Raw genomic sequence first — 16,595 nt, 5'->3', positions numbered from 1 at the left:
TGAATGAGCTGATCTCGGCCATATTGTGCTCATTTACATGTTACTGACGCGTTATAGTTTATGGACGTCTCCACAGTCTTCTCTGCAACATATTAAATGCTGCTGCTGCTGCTGCTGCTGCTGCTGTCCTGAAAATAAGCGCAACATGATCTGGTGGGCAAAAGAAAATGGCCTATACTGGTGGCAAACTCCTTAAAAGGGACGGCGACTACATGCATGTAGTTGCAATGCGCCTTTATTCGGTAACTTGAGACTCGCCTGTTGAACATGAGTCAGCGCCTTCTGGGCCGTGTTGCACCCGCTGTGGGTGTGCCGTCCGTGTGACAGATTCCTCCGGACTCCACCCTGCCCGCTCTCCACCGCGCCAGGAAAGCTGTCCTCGCGGCTGCTTCACATCTGTTCACCGCTGTAAGTGCTGTTCACAACGACCCCCGGGGACAGCGCGACCAGGCAGACCCCAGAGCAAGCGGACGTCGTCGCTTCCTCGCAACATTCGGGTGTTTACAGAAAGAGTGGAGAGGACGAGGCTGGCAGCCGGGAGACAACTCGCTGTTTATCTCTGGGAATAATCACCAGCAGCTGGGCGCCTCGTAATTTGGTAAAACTGAGAGCTCATTTTTTGAAAAAGTTGTGTCTGTTCGGTAGCAGCTTCAGTACCGACAAGCCCATGTTACATGTGACATAGCGGACATGTGTGGGTATCTTGAATCCACTCGGTGGGGCTGGGGTTGGTTCAGTTTGGTGAGCGAGCATATGGGCCTCTGCGTGTTAAACGGCTGCCGGCACTCACCTGAAAGCCCTTTTGTTGGTTGAGGTTCGGTCAAACAGCTCCACTCCACCCCCGTCAACAGGGCGAAGTGGACATTTTTATTCTTTTTTTTCTCTCTATTTTGGTCAGTTCACAAGTGAAATACTTTATGTATTTGGGTGTTAGAGTGATTGGAGGTTCTGTGTGGAAGCCCACTAAAGGTCGCATATTGACATAGTATTTAAGAATTAAAGATTTATTTAAAAAAAAAATCAAAATTCTGAGATATGAAGTCTGAATTCTGAGATGCTGAGTCGTATTTTGAGGCATTATTTTAAGTATAGTATGTTAGAATTTCCCCTTTACTAAGTCAAAATTCTGAGAGAGCAGTGGCTTTAAATCCTGGTCAGCAGAGCTATAGAGTAATACAATTCTTTTTACACCACTCTGCTGGTCAGTTATTGATGAAGGTTTTTCACTTATGCATCACTTTCGTGCTTTGGTTAAGGTCAGCAGGCTTTGTGCTCAGCGTCACTGTTTTGTTGTCAGCTGAAAGCTCAAGGGGATGTTTCACTTTTGTCCAACAGGACAGCAGGTATTGTTATGGCAGACATTCTGACTCCTCACACCAGGGCCAGAATGGGTTAACTTAATAGTCAGCTGTGACCCTGAGCCAGCATGCACATCATGGAGCTAAAGCAGAGGCTGATTATGAAGAGGCACCCTGTGAAAGCTAGTCTTTAACTGTTATCATTTTAACCCCTGCATTAATATGCAGATTATTCAGTCAGAAGAGAAATGAATAAACCAGAAAGTAGCGGAAGAATTCCATTGCTATGACTATTTCAGTATTTTCAACTGGAAATGATGTGATAAGGGAAGGAATGGTGTGTAAATTTAAAACAGAGCTTAACTTTTACTCCCCAAAAAGACAAATGACTCCTTCTTCGGCCAAATAAAAGCTTTTAGGCCGTCTCAGCGACGAAGTCAAATCTGAACTTTGCCAAACCGGTTCTTGCTGTCTTGTGTGGTATTTCTGTTATTTTGTTTATTCGTGACTAGGCTCGCATGACGGAACATGTGGATTAGCCGGGCACGGGGCTTTGCTGCCAGCATTACGTGACAAGGTGTTTAGGAAGCTGGTGTTGCCTTTCTTGAAGGTAAACAGACTTGTTTCTGCGTCATTAATACTGCATGCTGGGTATTATAACGCTGCCTCTGAAAGCACACGATGACTTGGCTGTTGAAATGCCTGTAACGTATGAAGACATGCAACAAGCTGCTGCTGTCCACCAGTCATGGCTTCATTTTCCGAGTGTTGCCTCTCCCAGAGCAGAGTTCCACCCTGCTCAAACACACATTAACCTGAATAGCTGACTGTGGTAGTAACCAAGAAGTGATCAGACGTGTTGCTCATTCTGTGACTGCACTTTTCCAGGGTTTGTTTTCTGTCCTGTTGCTTGGTGCTTTGGATGTGATGTAATGGCATCAAGAGGTGGAGCTCGCACTTGAATTCCTTTGCTCATGTATTCCCCTGAAAGGCCCATTGAGAATGGAGCTGTGCTGCTTTTTCTTTAAGGCATTTTAAAAATAACGCGGAACATGCTAAGGTGCTGTTTACACATACCCGGGTATTTTGATGAACGCATATTTTCTAACCTTCTTTTGCAAAAATAACTAGGTGCACACAGCCCCGTTTTTTAAAAAAAAAAAACACATCTACATTGATCAGCATAAATACGCTATCAAGAGCTGTTAAATTACGCCAAGCCTGACGGTGGCAGTGTTAGAACAATGAGAATTCCACACAAGCCTAATAGAGAACCGCTGACAGGAAGAACTTCGAAAAAACTTATTTCGTTGTTCCTATGTTTCCCAAACGTATTATGTGAGGTACTGGAACAGTTCTTCACACAGCAGTGATTTCCAGGCATGTTCTTGCAATTCCGGACTGTTTAAACTTTCTGATTTAAAAACACACGCGTACACTGTAAACAAACGGAGAGAATGGCATTTTCATGCTAGCATCCTGCCAACATGGCGGATAGGGGCGGGGCTCTGTACTATGACGACAACTCCTCATTCTCAATTCCCCAAAACTCCGTTTTTGTCTCTTTCAACCAGTTTATACACAAACGCTAAACAGAGTTTTTAAAAAATCTCCACTTTTGCCGGAGTTTTTTTATGCCTGGTTTTCGGAGGAAAAAACTCCGTTTGTGTATAAACGAAAGGCACAAACGAAGGGAAAGGTCTTTGTTTATCAAAATACCCGGGTATGTGTAAACAACACCTAAGACACACAGGGGTCCGTTTCACGTAGCAGGTTCAACCAACTCTGAGTCTATTCCTGATCTCTGAGTTGATCTACTCTGAGATAGAAAACCCTGAGTTTTCGGTTCCACAAACGCTGATTTGAGTGAGGTTAATCAACTCTGAGTAAGTTCACCTTGAGTTTAGCGCGTGCACCACAACTTTAAAAAGCCAGCATCAATGGAGCCCCGATTCGACGAGTCACCTTGGCAACGGGGAAGAGGAGGGGCTACGTTTTTCACCAACCTCGAATTGGAAATCTTAATGCGCTCATACGGCGAGTTTCAACACGTTTTTAGAAATAAGTGCAACACCGTTGCAGCAGCAAAAGTGTAAGTTTAAATGTAGGTCTTTGCAATCACAATAATATTACAGGGGAAACTGCTTGAATGGTAACCCATTCATTTATTTCATTTAGGTGCAATCCCGCAGGGGAGAAGCGCACTTGGCAGCAGCTTAAGATGAAATATAAAAACATTGTTCAAACAGGTGAGACCTCGGCATGGAGGTACCTCATTTTGATCATGTTTTACACTGTAAAATAAATATTAAGTGGCTATTTGACTGTGCAGTTATTTTATTCCCAATGAAAATGCTGTTTTCACACACATAAACTATGTCTTCTCATCTATACCATCCATCCATCCATTATCTATACACCGCTGAATCCGTCAGTCTGGTCGCGGGGGGGCTGGAGCCTATCCCAGCGGTCAATGGGCGAGAGGCGGGGTACACCCTGGACAGGCCACCAGTCCATCACAGGGCCACACAGAGACAAACGAGACAAACAACCATACACACTAACAGTCACTCCGAAGGACAATTTAGAGTCATCATCTATATCATGTTCTGTTAAATAATTAAGCCTATTTAAACTAACACAGACTTCTACTGAGCCAACAGAAAGAAGGCAGATGCCCGTAAAACGGGTGGCCAGCACCTCTAACGGGAGGGCAGTGGCTGAGGGAATCCACCCCCAAGACACGATCGCCTTTATAAAATATAATAGGCCCATATATGTCTTTTTTAAGCCTATTCATACAAATATTTATTTGTCTTTTATGTCTTTTTTTTCTTTTGTCCCAACACATTCTGATGGTGCCGCTCAAAAAGATAATTGTCTGTAAATGCAAAAATCTATGCGCGGTCTGATAACCATCTCCGACGAATATTTAATTCTCTACGCAATAATGCTGCACCTTCATCCACGGGATCGTTGTCAAAAGGACATGCCATGTTCGTGAAAAAAGTCGCCTCCTACTGTACCTAATGGACTTATAGAAGTAGAAGAACTCGCTCTGCTAACTGAATGAATGAGGAAATCAAATGGCGTGTGTGGCTGAAAGAGGGCGGAGACAGAAAGAAACTCGAGGTTTCTTGAATAAAACCTGGTCCCGACCAGGTTAGGTTCAGAGAGTCTGTTACTACGGTAACTGACCGAGAGGTTAAGTTACCTCTCTTTGTGAAACAGGCTATAGTTACCCCTCTTTCTCGGGGTTGAGTTACCTCCCTTTGCGAAACGGAAAACTCAGGGTTTCCCTCATTTCAGGGTTAACCTACTCAGAGTTTTCACTAAACCTGCTACGTGAAACGGACCTCTGGTCTCTCCTTTTTGTTGTGGTGTCTTGGTATTTATTTTGATTTACAAAGAGGTATTTAGAAGATCACATGCAAAACATTGTAAGGGAGTGCAAATACATTTTTCTTTTTCTTTTTCTTTTTTTTTTTGTTCTTACATGATTCTCATGGTAAAAGCAGTGTGTGCAACAGCCTCTGGAGCCTTTCATAAACCACACTGCCGATTAAAACCACGTGTTCATGTTAATCTGATACAACCCCAAACAGAATTAGGAGGTTAAGCCCTTGTGTTTGACGCTCAGCCAGAAGTCTGTTATTATACATCCTAAATGTTAGATAAATGTGTCTGTATTGCTTATACAAACCAGTAGCAGCTAGGCAGGCCAAAAGCCAAACTTCCTCCCTTTTTTTTTCTTTTTTTTTTTCTCCTCCTTAACAACAGGAGGATTATGCATTCATGTATGTGTTTTCGTACACACGGTGGCAATATAATGACAACGGTTTTAGATGTTTTTTTTTCTGTCGTAGTAACACAGTACAGAGGCAGTCACTGCTCCCTTTTAAAACGTTGGTTGTGGAGCCAGAGAATTTTTATTTGAGTAGCCAAGCTGAGATCTTTACCCCTTCTTGGGTTGGCACAGAAACAGATGTCTCTTTTGTTCTTCCTGAAAGGCCCATAGAGTCGCAGCGGGGTATCTTGTTCATCCTTTTTGATCACTCTTACATACGCAGGATTGACTGCCACGTACAAGTGTTGCACTTGTTGTCTGGTCTCTTATGGAGTTTTGTTTGTCTCCAATGTAACCTGCAAATCAAACATAGTTTTCCATTTGACTTAGTTTGATTTTATTTATAGAATTAAATAATTCTACACCTCTTTTATCTTTAGTGTTTCCTCCCTGCAAGATGTGTGAGATTTAAATATGATAGCATTTCCACAGTTCATCAGCCCTTTGGTGTCTTGTATTGAGCGGTATTCTGGTTGGTTGTTTTCCATTCAGAACACAGTCCTATAGAGCTTTCGGGTTGGTGGTAGTATAGCTTTTTTTTTATTTAGTTTAGTTATTTGTGCTATATTGACTTTATATATAAAGTACTTCACGAATAAAGTCTAATTGATCTTTGATTGATTGATGAAATAGGAGTTTCAAGTTGCAACTCCAGTTGTATTTTACATTTTTACATTTTTTTGCACCTGTATTACAGGATAATGATCTCTTTTAGACATGACCTCAAGGACAGTTGGAGGATTATTTAGAAATTTCATATTTGAGGAAACACAAGATCTTTCATTGTACTTTTGAAATGTTTTTGCTAATGTTCCCTGATCGAGAAGATGGGCAGAGGTAGGGTATACCTTGCAAAGGGCAGGGTAGAAAGTCAAGGCAATGATCTCAATCGGATGTTTCCATCCACACACTGTTTAAGGTCCGGTCGAGTATTTAAAGAAATTGACCTCCTATTATATTTTCCTAAGCTCTTTTCCTTGGCCTTGGTGGAAAACATCATGGAGAAAATGGCAGGGAAAGTTCTTAAGGACTTAGGATAAGACAACCATGCTGAGAATCTGCCCACACTTACACTAGTCTGTGATGTTTAAAGCAGTTTATTGCAATCTTATCACATTCTTACACAAAGGTTATCGAATATATGTCGTCTTAGAGATATCATACAACATTAGAAAAAGAAAAATGAATATAAGTGAAAACCGTTGTCATCACAGGCTGCTCACCCTTCTGTCCTCATATTTATTCACACAAACCACAGGGGATGCAGCTGGATGAAATGAACCGAGCCAGTTCTTTTTACCAAAAGAAAATGCAGCATTATTATTTTTAGGATCTGGAAAACATTATGTTTTTAATTCAAATAGATCCTTTCATAACACTTACCACAGCTTTTCCCATGTACGGTCTTCTTGTCCTCAAGTCAAAGAGTTTTGACATCACAGCAACATTATCAGGAGGATTTTAGGAATGGTGAGGCGTTGTGAGATCATGTATCTTCCTTTTACTCCCCTCCCCACAGGCACCATGTCCAGGTCAGACTACCCTCCAGGGTACGATGACTCCCGCGGCCCGCTCTACATGCCTCAGGGCGGGGGCTACCCGTCTCCCCCTGCGTACGGCTTTCCCTCTTATGGTGGTCCCCAGCCGGGCCAGCCCTCTGCTCCCTACCCTACTGGTCCAAACGCAGCTTCGTTCCCAGGACAGCCCGGGGGGTATCCTCCCGGGGGGTATCCTCCCGGGGGGTATCCTCCCGGACCGTACCCTGGACAACCTCACCATGCCGGGCCACCAGGACCAGGATACCCCAGCCCACCTCCTATGCCTCCTATAATCCCACCGACCATGCCATCAGATGTCCTGAGCTCTGGTAAGACTGCGTAGGCCAGGCATATCAGAGCATATCAGCAAATTAAGTTGTCCTCACATAAATATGTGAAGGTAGTGCTGTGATTTCTTTAATAAATCTTTTAAAGAAGCATGTTGGGGGGTTGGAAAATATATATGTATATAATTTAATAACGAGAGATTTTTTTTTTTTCCACCACTCAGTAAAAAAGAGAATGTGTTCAGTTCCCAAAAATGTTAACATCCCTTTAATCTTTTAATGTAACAAAGCTAGACTGATGATGAATGGCTCTTATCCATCATCACAGCTGAGATGCGTCTTGTTGCCGTTTGTCGCCACTGATCACATTTCTGTTCCACCGATAACGCAGGTGATGAGGAGTTCGCTGCAAGCGGCCGAGGCTGGGACGATCTGAGCGTTCGGCATGCCTTCATCAGAAAGGTAAATTAATTCAATCATATTGAACTGACTCCTATTTTTTTTTTCCTTCTCATGTGTAATCATTACTTTTTAGTCAAACAAATATTTACTTACAAGACAGATCACACGAACCTTTTGGCTTACTTTAACGTCTGGGGTCATATTTCTGCTGATGGACAGCCACCAAAAGATTATACCTTGATAAACTTTGATATGCTGTCTAGCAGAATAGCTTTAATGATTCCTTTAAACCTTTAGTTGTTATTCTGAGCTCCTTTTTTCCTCCCTGAGAGTACTGCATTGCATTTTTGCAGTCAGCTGTGCACAATCGCATAACTATATACAGTCTCCAAATGAGGATGGGTGATAGGAGATAAGTTATCTGTGAACACTGAATAGTCATATTTACTTTTATGCAAATAAAAAAAATGTTATCTAATGATGTATGTAAGAACCGTTTCCACGTTTTGTAAAATTGCTGTGTATACAAAACCACAGAAAACCAATCTGACGCCATTTTTAGATGAAAAATATAAAAATATCTGTAGCCGGATACATGAAACTGTGTGGGTTCTCATTATTGTATACTCACATAGGCAGAGCAGTGCAAATACAAAACTTCCACCAGATTCGGAAGCTTTGCATATATGTATGGTTCTCTCTTGTTCATCTCAGTCATTTTCTATAATCTAGAATTGACACAGGTTCACACTCATAGACACTCCGCTAACTAATCATATCAATATGAAAACATTGTTGGCATCACAACTAAATAGGCACACGTCAGAGTCAGGGCTGCAGGCCCAGTTGAACGCACAGTATGCACATTGTACAGATATTATCAGAAGGGAGACGTACAGATGAATCGTGCTAATGTTTTGTTTTTAAAGCTTTGTTGCAGTCTGAGTAAGACAGAAATTATTTTACATTTTGAGTTTAACCACTCAGCTAAATTTGAACGATTAAACAAGCACCCGGTAAATGAATTCTTTAGCTCTGAGATGCTGGGGGCATGTCTGCTGAAGACGGATCTCAGATCAGCTCAAATGAATCACAATAACGGGTCAAACAAAACTTGTTTTAACTGACGCTAACTGCTCAGATGTGAAAATCCCAATCGCACACACCAGATATGAAATACTTCAGTCCTCTTATAACCTTTTTTTACCAAGATTGTTAGAGTGCGCAACTGACATTTTCATTGCTCGTTTGTTCCGTCGAGGATTCGACCGCTGAGAAACATCAGTGCATCCGTTGGTTCCAACTGTCTCCGTTAAAAGTTCAGAACGTTTCCAGGTGAAAAATGCGGCGGATGTTGCTGGTAATCCTCAACTCTTTATCAACTTGGCTCTGCACAAAATCAATCAAAAGCTCGGCTGGTGTGTTGCAAAGTCTAATGGATTCACAAATTCACTTTTTCTTATTGTCATTATTCCTCTACGATTTAAGAGTTTGGCAATTCAATTCAATTCAGTTTTATTTATATAGCGCCAAATTACAACAAATGTCATCTCAAGGCACTTAGATAATATAGTTCAATTCAAGCCAATTGGAATTCAATTCATTGTAATCATAATTATTTTCAAAATCATCCAATCCATTTATATAGAGCCAATTAAAAAAACAATTTCCTAGCTAAGGAAACCAACAGATTGCACTGAAACTTGTCTTCAGTCCAACCTCCCGTCCTGAGCGGGCCTGAGGCGACTGTGGAGAGAAACGACTCCCTTTGAACAGGAAGAAACCTCTGGCAGAACCAGACTCAGGAAGGGTGGCCATCCGCCTCGACCAGCTCGGGTTTGAGAAGACGGAAAAGAGGGGACAACAAACACCGTAACAGCATTCAAAGGGTCCCTGTTCAGAGAGGGAAACACAAGTTAATGACCACAATAATGCCAAATGTACATAATATAATTTGAGAAATGGAACAGGGGAAAAAGAGAGTAAAGTGAGGAAAGGTGTGACAGATGAGGCCCCCCAGCAGCCCAGCTTAACTATGGGATGTTTCAGGCTCACCTGAGCCATCCCTAACTATGAGCTTTATCAAAAAGGAAAGTTTTGAAGGCAGAAAGGGTGTCTGCTTCCCGGACATTTACTGGCAGCTTATTCTACAGAGAGGGGCCTGATAACTGAAGGCTCTGCCTCCCATTCTACTTTTAGAAACTCTGGGAACCTCAAGTAAACCTGCAGTTTGGGAACAAAGTGCTCTGTTAGGAAAATATCTTACAATGAGATCTTTAAGATATGATGGAGCTCGGTCATTAAGAGCTTTATATGTAAGGAGAAGAATCTTAAATTCTATTCTGAATTTAACAGGGAGCCAATGAAGAGAAGCTAAAACTGGAGAAATATGATCTCTCCTGTTAGTTCTCATCAGAGCTCTGACTGCAGCATTTTGGATCAGCTGAAGGCTTTTCAGAGAATATGTGGGACAGCCCAATAATAAAGAATTACAGTAGTCAAATCTTGAAATAGCAAATGCATGGAGCATTTTTTCTGCATCACTCTGAGACAAGATGTTCCTGATTTTAACAATATTACGAAGGTGTAAGAAGGCAGTCCTAGAAACCTGTTTTATATGTGGGTCAAATGATAAATTCTGGTCGAAAATAACTCCAAGGTTCCTCACTGTAGAACTAGAAGCCAAGGAAATACCATCTCGAGTAACTATATAGTTTGACAATTTCTCCCTGAAACGCTCAGGTCTAAAGATAACGACTTCAGTTTTGTCTGGATTTAGTTTTGCATAGTTTTGCATTAGTGATGCATTGTACTGAGTCGGTTAATAGGGTTCCAGCTTTAGAAGTGGTGATGGCTTTTGCTCACCTTTATATAAACAACCCTACTATCATGGAAATGTGATTTTAGATCTGCCCTAAAAATCCTAAACACATTGTATATGCATCTGACCCCTGCTTACATCAGTATTACACACACTATTTTATAATTAAAGGCTCAGAGGGTTTGTTTGATTGCTTCTACACGCGTGTGTGTGTGTGTGTGTGTGTGTGTGTGTGTGTGTGTGTGTGTGTGTGTGTGTGTGTCTCTCTCTGTGTGGCACAAGTGATTTAAATGAATTCTTTTTTTTTTTTTTGTGTCCTGTCCATCAAAAAGCCCAATAAAAATGTGTTGTAAAATGTCAATACTGTAATGTGTAATGTCGGCCTGTGTGTTTTTCAGGTGTATTTGATTTTGGCGGCTCAGCTCCTGGTCACAACAGCCATCGTGGCCGTATTCACATTTGTGTGAGTATACAGAGTATGCGTTTTGTGTGGCTGTCAGTGTTTGAGCGTATCCCTCCTTTAACTGCTCCTCCGTTTCCCACAGCCACCCTGTCAGAACGTTTGTACAGCGAAACCCAGCCGTGTACTGGGTGTCGTAGTAAGTCTCACTCTAATTTCACCACCACAGTAGCACAGTACATGTGATACCCAAAAATAGGAGAAAGGGGAAAAAAAAATACAATTTTGCAAATATTTACACAAAAAATCTGTGTGTTTTGCCATTTTAGTGCTATATACTTCATCACCCACATTGTGCTGGTTTGCTGCAAAGGCCCCCGGTGAGTGCCAGGAAACATTTGGACAGAGAATACTTTCTTGTTATTAGTAATACTTGCTTATATAATACTTATATTAAGTCATATAGTATTCATACTTAATACTAAAACAATTCTGCATTAATGACCCTTTTTTTTTTGCAGGAGGAAGTTCCCATGGAATGTCATTCTGCTGTCCATCTTTGTAAGTTAAACTGTTTCCAGTCGATTTCAGAACCAGGAAACTGTGACAGATTATTACAGTTTCCTGGACTGGGACCAAGTCTATTTTTAAACTGGCACAGAAGCTTTCTTATTGCAGATTACCAGTAGCCTACATGGCTGAGAATTTTTAAACTCCACTCACTGTTTGCGTATTGCACATGCTGTTATTGTGGTATCTGGGTTTTATCAGCTCAAAAAGCTAAATGACAGTTACTTTGTGGAGCAGCTTAGTCACTTGATGGAGTTGGACCGTCTGGGTTATTGATGCTGTAAACACGTTTCCAGATGTTTCATTTTGCCCTGAAAAGCCACAGCTGGTATCCTCTACATAGGCTTTTCCCTTTCTTTTTTTTTATTTTCTTATTTCTTTCAGAGGTTTTAATGCACATGGTATATTGCCTCGTGAAAGGTGCAGTTAATAATCACAATATTAAGTATTCAGCAATAGATTCTGTAGTATGTTAATATTTATTCACATTTTTTTCTTTTTTTTCTCCCCCCTATGATTAGAGATGTTAGCAGTTAGTTTCTGGTTAGGTATTTTGAGGTTTGCAGCTTTATATTGCACACTGAATTTTTCCTCTTCCCCCACAGACACTGGCTTTGTCCAACATGACCGGGTCCATTTCCAGGTAAACAAATAATAATAATTTAAAAAGATAAAAGAAATGATAAATCATCCAGATGTTTTCCTCAACCTCTGTCATCATTGCATTTTTCTCTTTGATTTAAGTTACTATGACACAAAAGCTGTGTTTTTGGCGATTGGGATCACGGCTGTGGTCTGCATCGCTGTCACAGTCTTCTGCTTCCAGACAAAGGTGCGTACGCGTGTGGCCGTGTAAAAAATAGCCTTTATCCATTTGTTCAGTTACCTGTTCTAACATGTCCACCTGTGGTTTGCCCCCCCGCATAGGTCGACTTCACCAAGTGCCAGGGCCTCTTCTGTGTCCTTGGGATCGTCATGTTTGTGACTGGCATCATTTCAGCCATCGTGCTGTCTTTCAAATATGTGAGTTTAGAGCAGATGTGACCGAGGAAACATCCATTCTTGACAACCTCTAAGGTCACTGTGTTTGCTAATGACGTTCTGTTGTTGCAGATTCTGTGGCTTCACATGCTTTACGCTGCTATGGGAGCCATAGTCTTCACTTTGGTGAGTGCTTTATTTCAATGCTTAGCTGCAGTCGCGTGAAAAATAAAAGACGCCCTGTTATCAGGACAAATAATATGTAAACATGGCCAACTGTTTCAAGGTCTTAACAGTTTGGTAATTACCAGAGCAACAAAACACCATGTGATTATTTAAAATGCAGAAGCGGTGTGTGAAGACCTAAATGCACCCTGTGATAGCCTGCAGAACCATCTTCAGCAGCTGATATGTAAAACCTTGGAAAGAGGATATACTTTGTTTTTCTCCCAACTGTAAAAAGGGAAAGCACTTTTCTAGAGCGTATTATACGGAGGCTCTCTCCGTTTCCCTCTCCCACTCTAATTTTCAATGTCTCTTTGTGTCTTGTAGTTCCTGGCATATCACACACAGCTGCTAATAGGGAACAGGAAGCACTCCATCAGTCCAGAGGAGTACGTGTTCGCCGCGCTCTCCATCTATGTTGATATCGTCCAGATCTTTCTCTTCCTGCTGCAAATTATTGGAGCTTCCACAAAATAAAACTGCCGACATGAAGGTTCCGGGTGCGGGGGAGAAGCATCGAGCAGCAAATTAATGCTTCACTTGTTTTTTGTTTGGTTATTTTCCCACTTTTTTTTTCTTTTTTTTTTTAATTAAAAACAAAACGTTCTTTCAGTAAATCACAATACTTTTCTAAAGTCGTGACAAAATCCAGGGAAAACTACAAAGGGCTGAATTGGACATTTTGTTACTGGGTAGAGCAACTCTACACACAGAAATTGCACTTTTTCCTGAAGTATTTTCTGCTTTAAACTAGCTGCAATGTTGTTGTTTTTTCAATAAGTTGGAGGGGAAAAAACTATTATCTATGTACTGCTGCAAATCCATTTCATTCCTGCATAAATGTTGAGAAAACTTGTTAACACAGGTGTCACGGCTCTGGTCGGCTGTTCTGTAGGGTGCAGCGCGGGCCGGCTGCAGCACCCCTCATCATCAATCCTGAGTATCCGTAGAGTCAGTTATTTTGGGGGGAGTTATATGTCCACCCATGAATTACAGTATAGTGCCCTTAACAGTAGCATTAGAGCTGCTGTAGTCGATTCATGTCATACTGACCTTCACATATTGTGCCTTCGTGATGACAGTTCTGAGAAACATTTTCTTGCTTTATGAAGTACAGGGTTATAGAGTAAGCTTTTATAACATTATATATATATATATATACATATACACATATGTGCAAATATAAGTTTTTGTGCTCACTCAGTCAGATTAGGGGCAGACAGTGAGTGTCAGGCCAGCACGGTGGTGTTTTTCACTCTACGGCATATTCAGTGCCAAGCCGTGACATTAGTGGGACATTTCTTAGGAGTTCCTGACATGATCTACCCCGCCCAGCTGGCCCTCCACACTCTGCATAAACATCACAAGCCAAAGTTACATACAATCCTTTACTCGAATCAACAGAGGCAAACATTGAGAGTATAACGCACAGAGGTCAGTGTAGTTGAGTGCTTGTAAATATGCAAATCATTCATGGAGACCATTTATTTGCTTTTTCATATTAAATAAAGATTGTTTTCCTTTTTCGTTTCGAGTTTCCATGTGGTTCATATGCATTTACGCCAGTGATGACACATCGGCTCCTTAAACTGTCATGATTAGTCTTTAGGCAGTAGTCCAAGTGTCACGACGCGGTCATTGGTCCAGTTTAACGTTCTTGGAGTGCTGGTAGCGACTCCCCTCGTATTCCCCTTCGTTCGATTGCTTCATCCTCTGTCTGACCTTTAGCTGCTTCAGTCGGTTTTTGTCCACTTGTCTCTTGGCCAAGAGGAAGCCGATTATTCCTGTGGGGAGACCGATCATCCTGGACAGAGAGACAAATATTTTGGTCAGGAAGTGCATGTAGCAGTCAAGATGTTACTGCTAGGACAGTTAGCATGGCCATGCTTTAAGAAATAATTTGCAACCTCGACTCAGAAAATAAAGTCTTAAAATGAGAAAAATAATAGTTCTGTACAATAATGTAAAGTAAGCACCAAATTTGCATTACATTCAAAACAACTATTACTGAAAGCCACACTATGCTACCCACCCCCACACTGTACTGAGACAGGAGCACCAGTAGTTTTCAGGAATAGGGAAGAGAGAGACCACAGCCAGATGCTAATGTAGTCTTGTTTAGTTCCACGTGTTCCCTAAACCAGTTGCTGAGCAGCTTCTCTCTGGTTCCTGAACCAGTGCAGGGTTCTCAGAACTTCGGTGCTAATTAGCGGGCCTGGGGACAAAGCAGGATTTGTGCCTTGGCGAGGTAACGTCGGGTTCAGGATCTGGATTTTCAGCATCAGGTTCGCTTCTTACCATCGATTCAACATGGCAACTTACACTGGAATCCTAACCTGCTCTGTAGCACATGTAAAAGTATATTGTCCAGACCCATAAAAAAAAATAAAAAAAAGACTTCAATATGTGGACAGCCTTTAAAGTCCAAAGGTCAAACGCTTACTGAGATTCTTCATGAGACACTGTATGTATCAGCAGAGGAGAATACTTTGCCTAAAACAGAGACTGATTACTCTAAAACTTGTTCCTGTTGACTTTTAGATATTCGGAACTGACATTATTTTATTTATTAAAATCATAACGGAACCTACTTTTCCTTTACTCGTAAAGTGTGAATGTGTCAAATTCACAGAATTCCACCAAAACACGTCTATGTTCATGTTCATATCCACATCCATGCCCTCCATATGCGCCGCTGCTTGCCTTTCCACCAGTTTTGGACAGAATATTACACTGTGAACACAAGGTGTCACTTTGACACCTGTAAGGGACAGAACTTGAAAACCTGCCGTGTTTTGCTTCGAGTTGCAATTCATTGTTAGTCGAATAATCTTCGTAACTTTCTTTTAGACATGTTGCCGCCATCAAATTCAAGATGAGTTCATATTTTTCATTAAATAGTGAAATGTAACATCAGCATCTGGCATGCTTTCTATGTTCTACTGTGAGTAAAATACTGGTTTATGACAATAGAAAACTACTAGATTCTTTTTTTTTTTTTCCTGAATTTGGGGTGGTATGTACAGAGCTGGTCTGATTATATTTACCAAATGATTAAACATTTCGGTCCTGAGGTCACAAGGGATCCCAGAATGGTTTGACCAGTATGAAAATTCGGCTTATATGACATGGCTTTCACCGCCACCAAATCACAACCCAACTGCACACTATTGGGAGATTTTGGATCAGTCCGTTCAACTGTATTCCCCATCACCAAAACCCCACATAAGGGAAAGATGGGAAGAATCCTCTTGGCTGAGTTTCAGTGACTTCTATACCCAATGTCAAATGTCCACTGAAGCTGTTCTGTCGGTACATAATGAACACACAGAGTTTAAACAAGAGTAGTGCACCCTTAAACAAATTAAAGTATATATATATTTAAGCTTTACATTTCATCCTTCAAGAGTCTGTTCAAAATCCCAGTGCTTTTCAAAAATCCTACTTTCATCCAAATTAGCACCATTTTTGTCACCTCTATGCAAAATAAGTTCTTCTGTGACCCACAGAAATTCCGGTTTGTACGTCACACGTTACAAACCGAGTGTTCAGTTCACCAGTTAAACGCCAAAGGAGCTGAGCAAACTCACCAGGCATAGCCTATCTTCATCATAGGGTTCTTGGCCTTTCTTCTGGGGATGTACTCAGGACCCTCCGGTTCATCCAGGTCGTCGTCCTCCTCCTGTTGCTTGGCTCTCTGGGCTCCCGCTGAGCTCTGTGTCTGCGTGCTCTTCTGCGGCTCCGTCCTCGAGCTGCACAAGGAGGCGGCGGGGGACGCCTGTAGCCGCAAACGTTGACACACTGTCGGGATTCGATTGCACTTCGTGAGGAGCAACCGACTGGGAACAAGGTGCAACCCTAGAGGACACATTAAATATTTAACTATTCTGTGCTGACTCTAGTCACCTCTGCAGGTGTTACCGTCGAGTTTAAATGAGAGTTCAATGAAGTTTTATAAAGAAAAAACATAAGGAAAACTCAAGTGCTTTTTAAATGTTATAACATACACAACGCTATTGACGGCTAACTCTGCCACTGATGACAAAGATATTCATTTTGTGATTCCCTTTATGGTGACCGTTTATGCCGAGTCTATCGTCAATAAAAGTGTTTTACCTGTCAGAGCTCCTCGGACGACTGTCAGGCAGGAGGCCGCCATGTTTGTTTAGTAACAGCTAACAGGCATGCGCAGTGCTTCTTTAGACAAGTGGAAACTGGGTCCACCT

General features: G+C 41.6%; 2 protein-coding genes across 2 annotated transcripts; one reads left to right on the top strand and one right to left on the bottom strand.

The window, feature by feature from the left end:
- The first annotated feature begins 317 nt into the window (after positions 1-317).
- LOC142399288 (protein lifeguard 3-like) lies at positions 318-13,896 on the top strand. Its single transcript, XM_075483876.1, has 12 exons — positions 318-598; positions 6,665-7,012; positions 7,362-7,432; positions 10,592-10,656; positions 10,739-10,792; positions 10,923-10,973; positions 11,115-11,154; positions 11,769-11,806; positions 11,908-11,995; positions 12,091-12,186; positions 12,277-12,330; positions 12,697-13,896. The coding sequence occupies exons 2-12, from the start codon at positions 6,670-6,672 to the stop codon at positions 12,844-12,846; spliced, it is 1,050 nt and encodes a 349-aa protein (XP_075339991.1). The 5' UTR covers positions 318-598; positions 6,665-6,669; the 3' UTR covers positions 12,847-13,896.
- On the bottom strand, positions 12,934-16,566 carry LOC142399289 (uncharacterized). Its single transcript, XM_075483877.1, has 3 exons — positions 16,486-16,566; positions 15,960-16,227; positions 12,934-14,173 (listed from the first exon to the last, which is right to left on the bottom strand). Exons 1-3 carry the CDS (start codon positions 16,526-16,528, stop codon positions 14,005-14,007), a joined length of 480 nt encoding a protein of 159 aa, XP_075339992.1. The 5' UTR covers positions 16,529-16,566; the 3' UTR covers positions 12,934-14,004.
- Between the last annotated feature and the right edge of the window lie 29 nt (positions 16,567-16,595).

Source organism: Odontesthes bonariensis, chromosome 14, assembly GCF_027942865.1.
Source record: "Odontesthes bonariensis isolate fOdoBon6 chromosome 14, fOdoBon6.hap1, whole genome shotgun sequence".
NCBI lineage: Eukaryota > Metazoa > Chordata > Actinopteri > Atheriniformes > Atherinopsidae > Odontesthes > Odontesthes bonariensis.
Note: the sequence above shows the minus strand (reverse complement) of the source record. Positions and strands in the feature narration are given on the sequence as shown.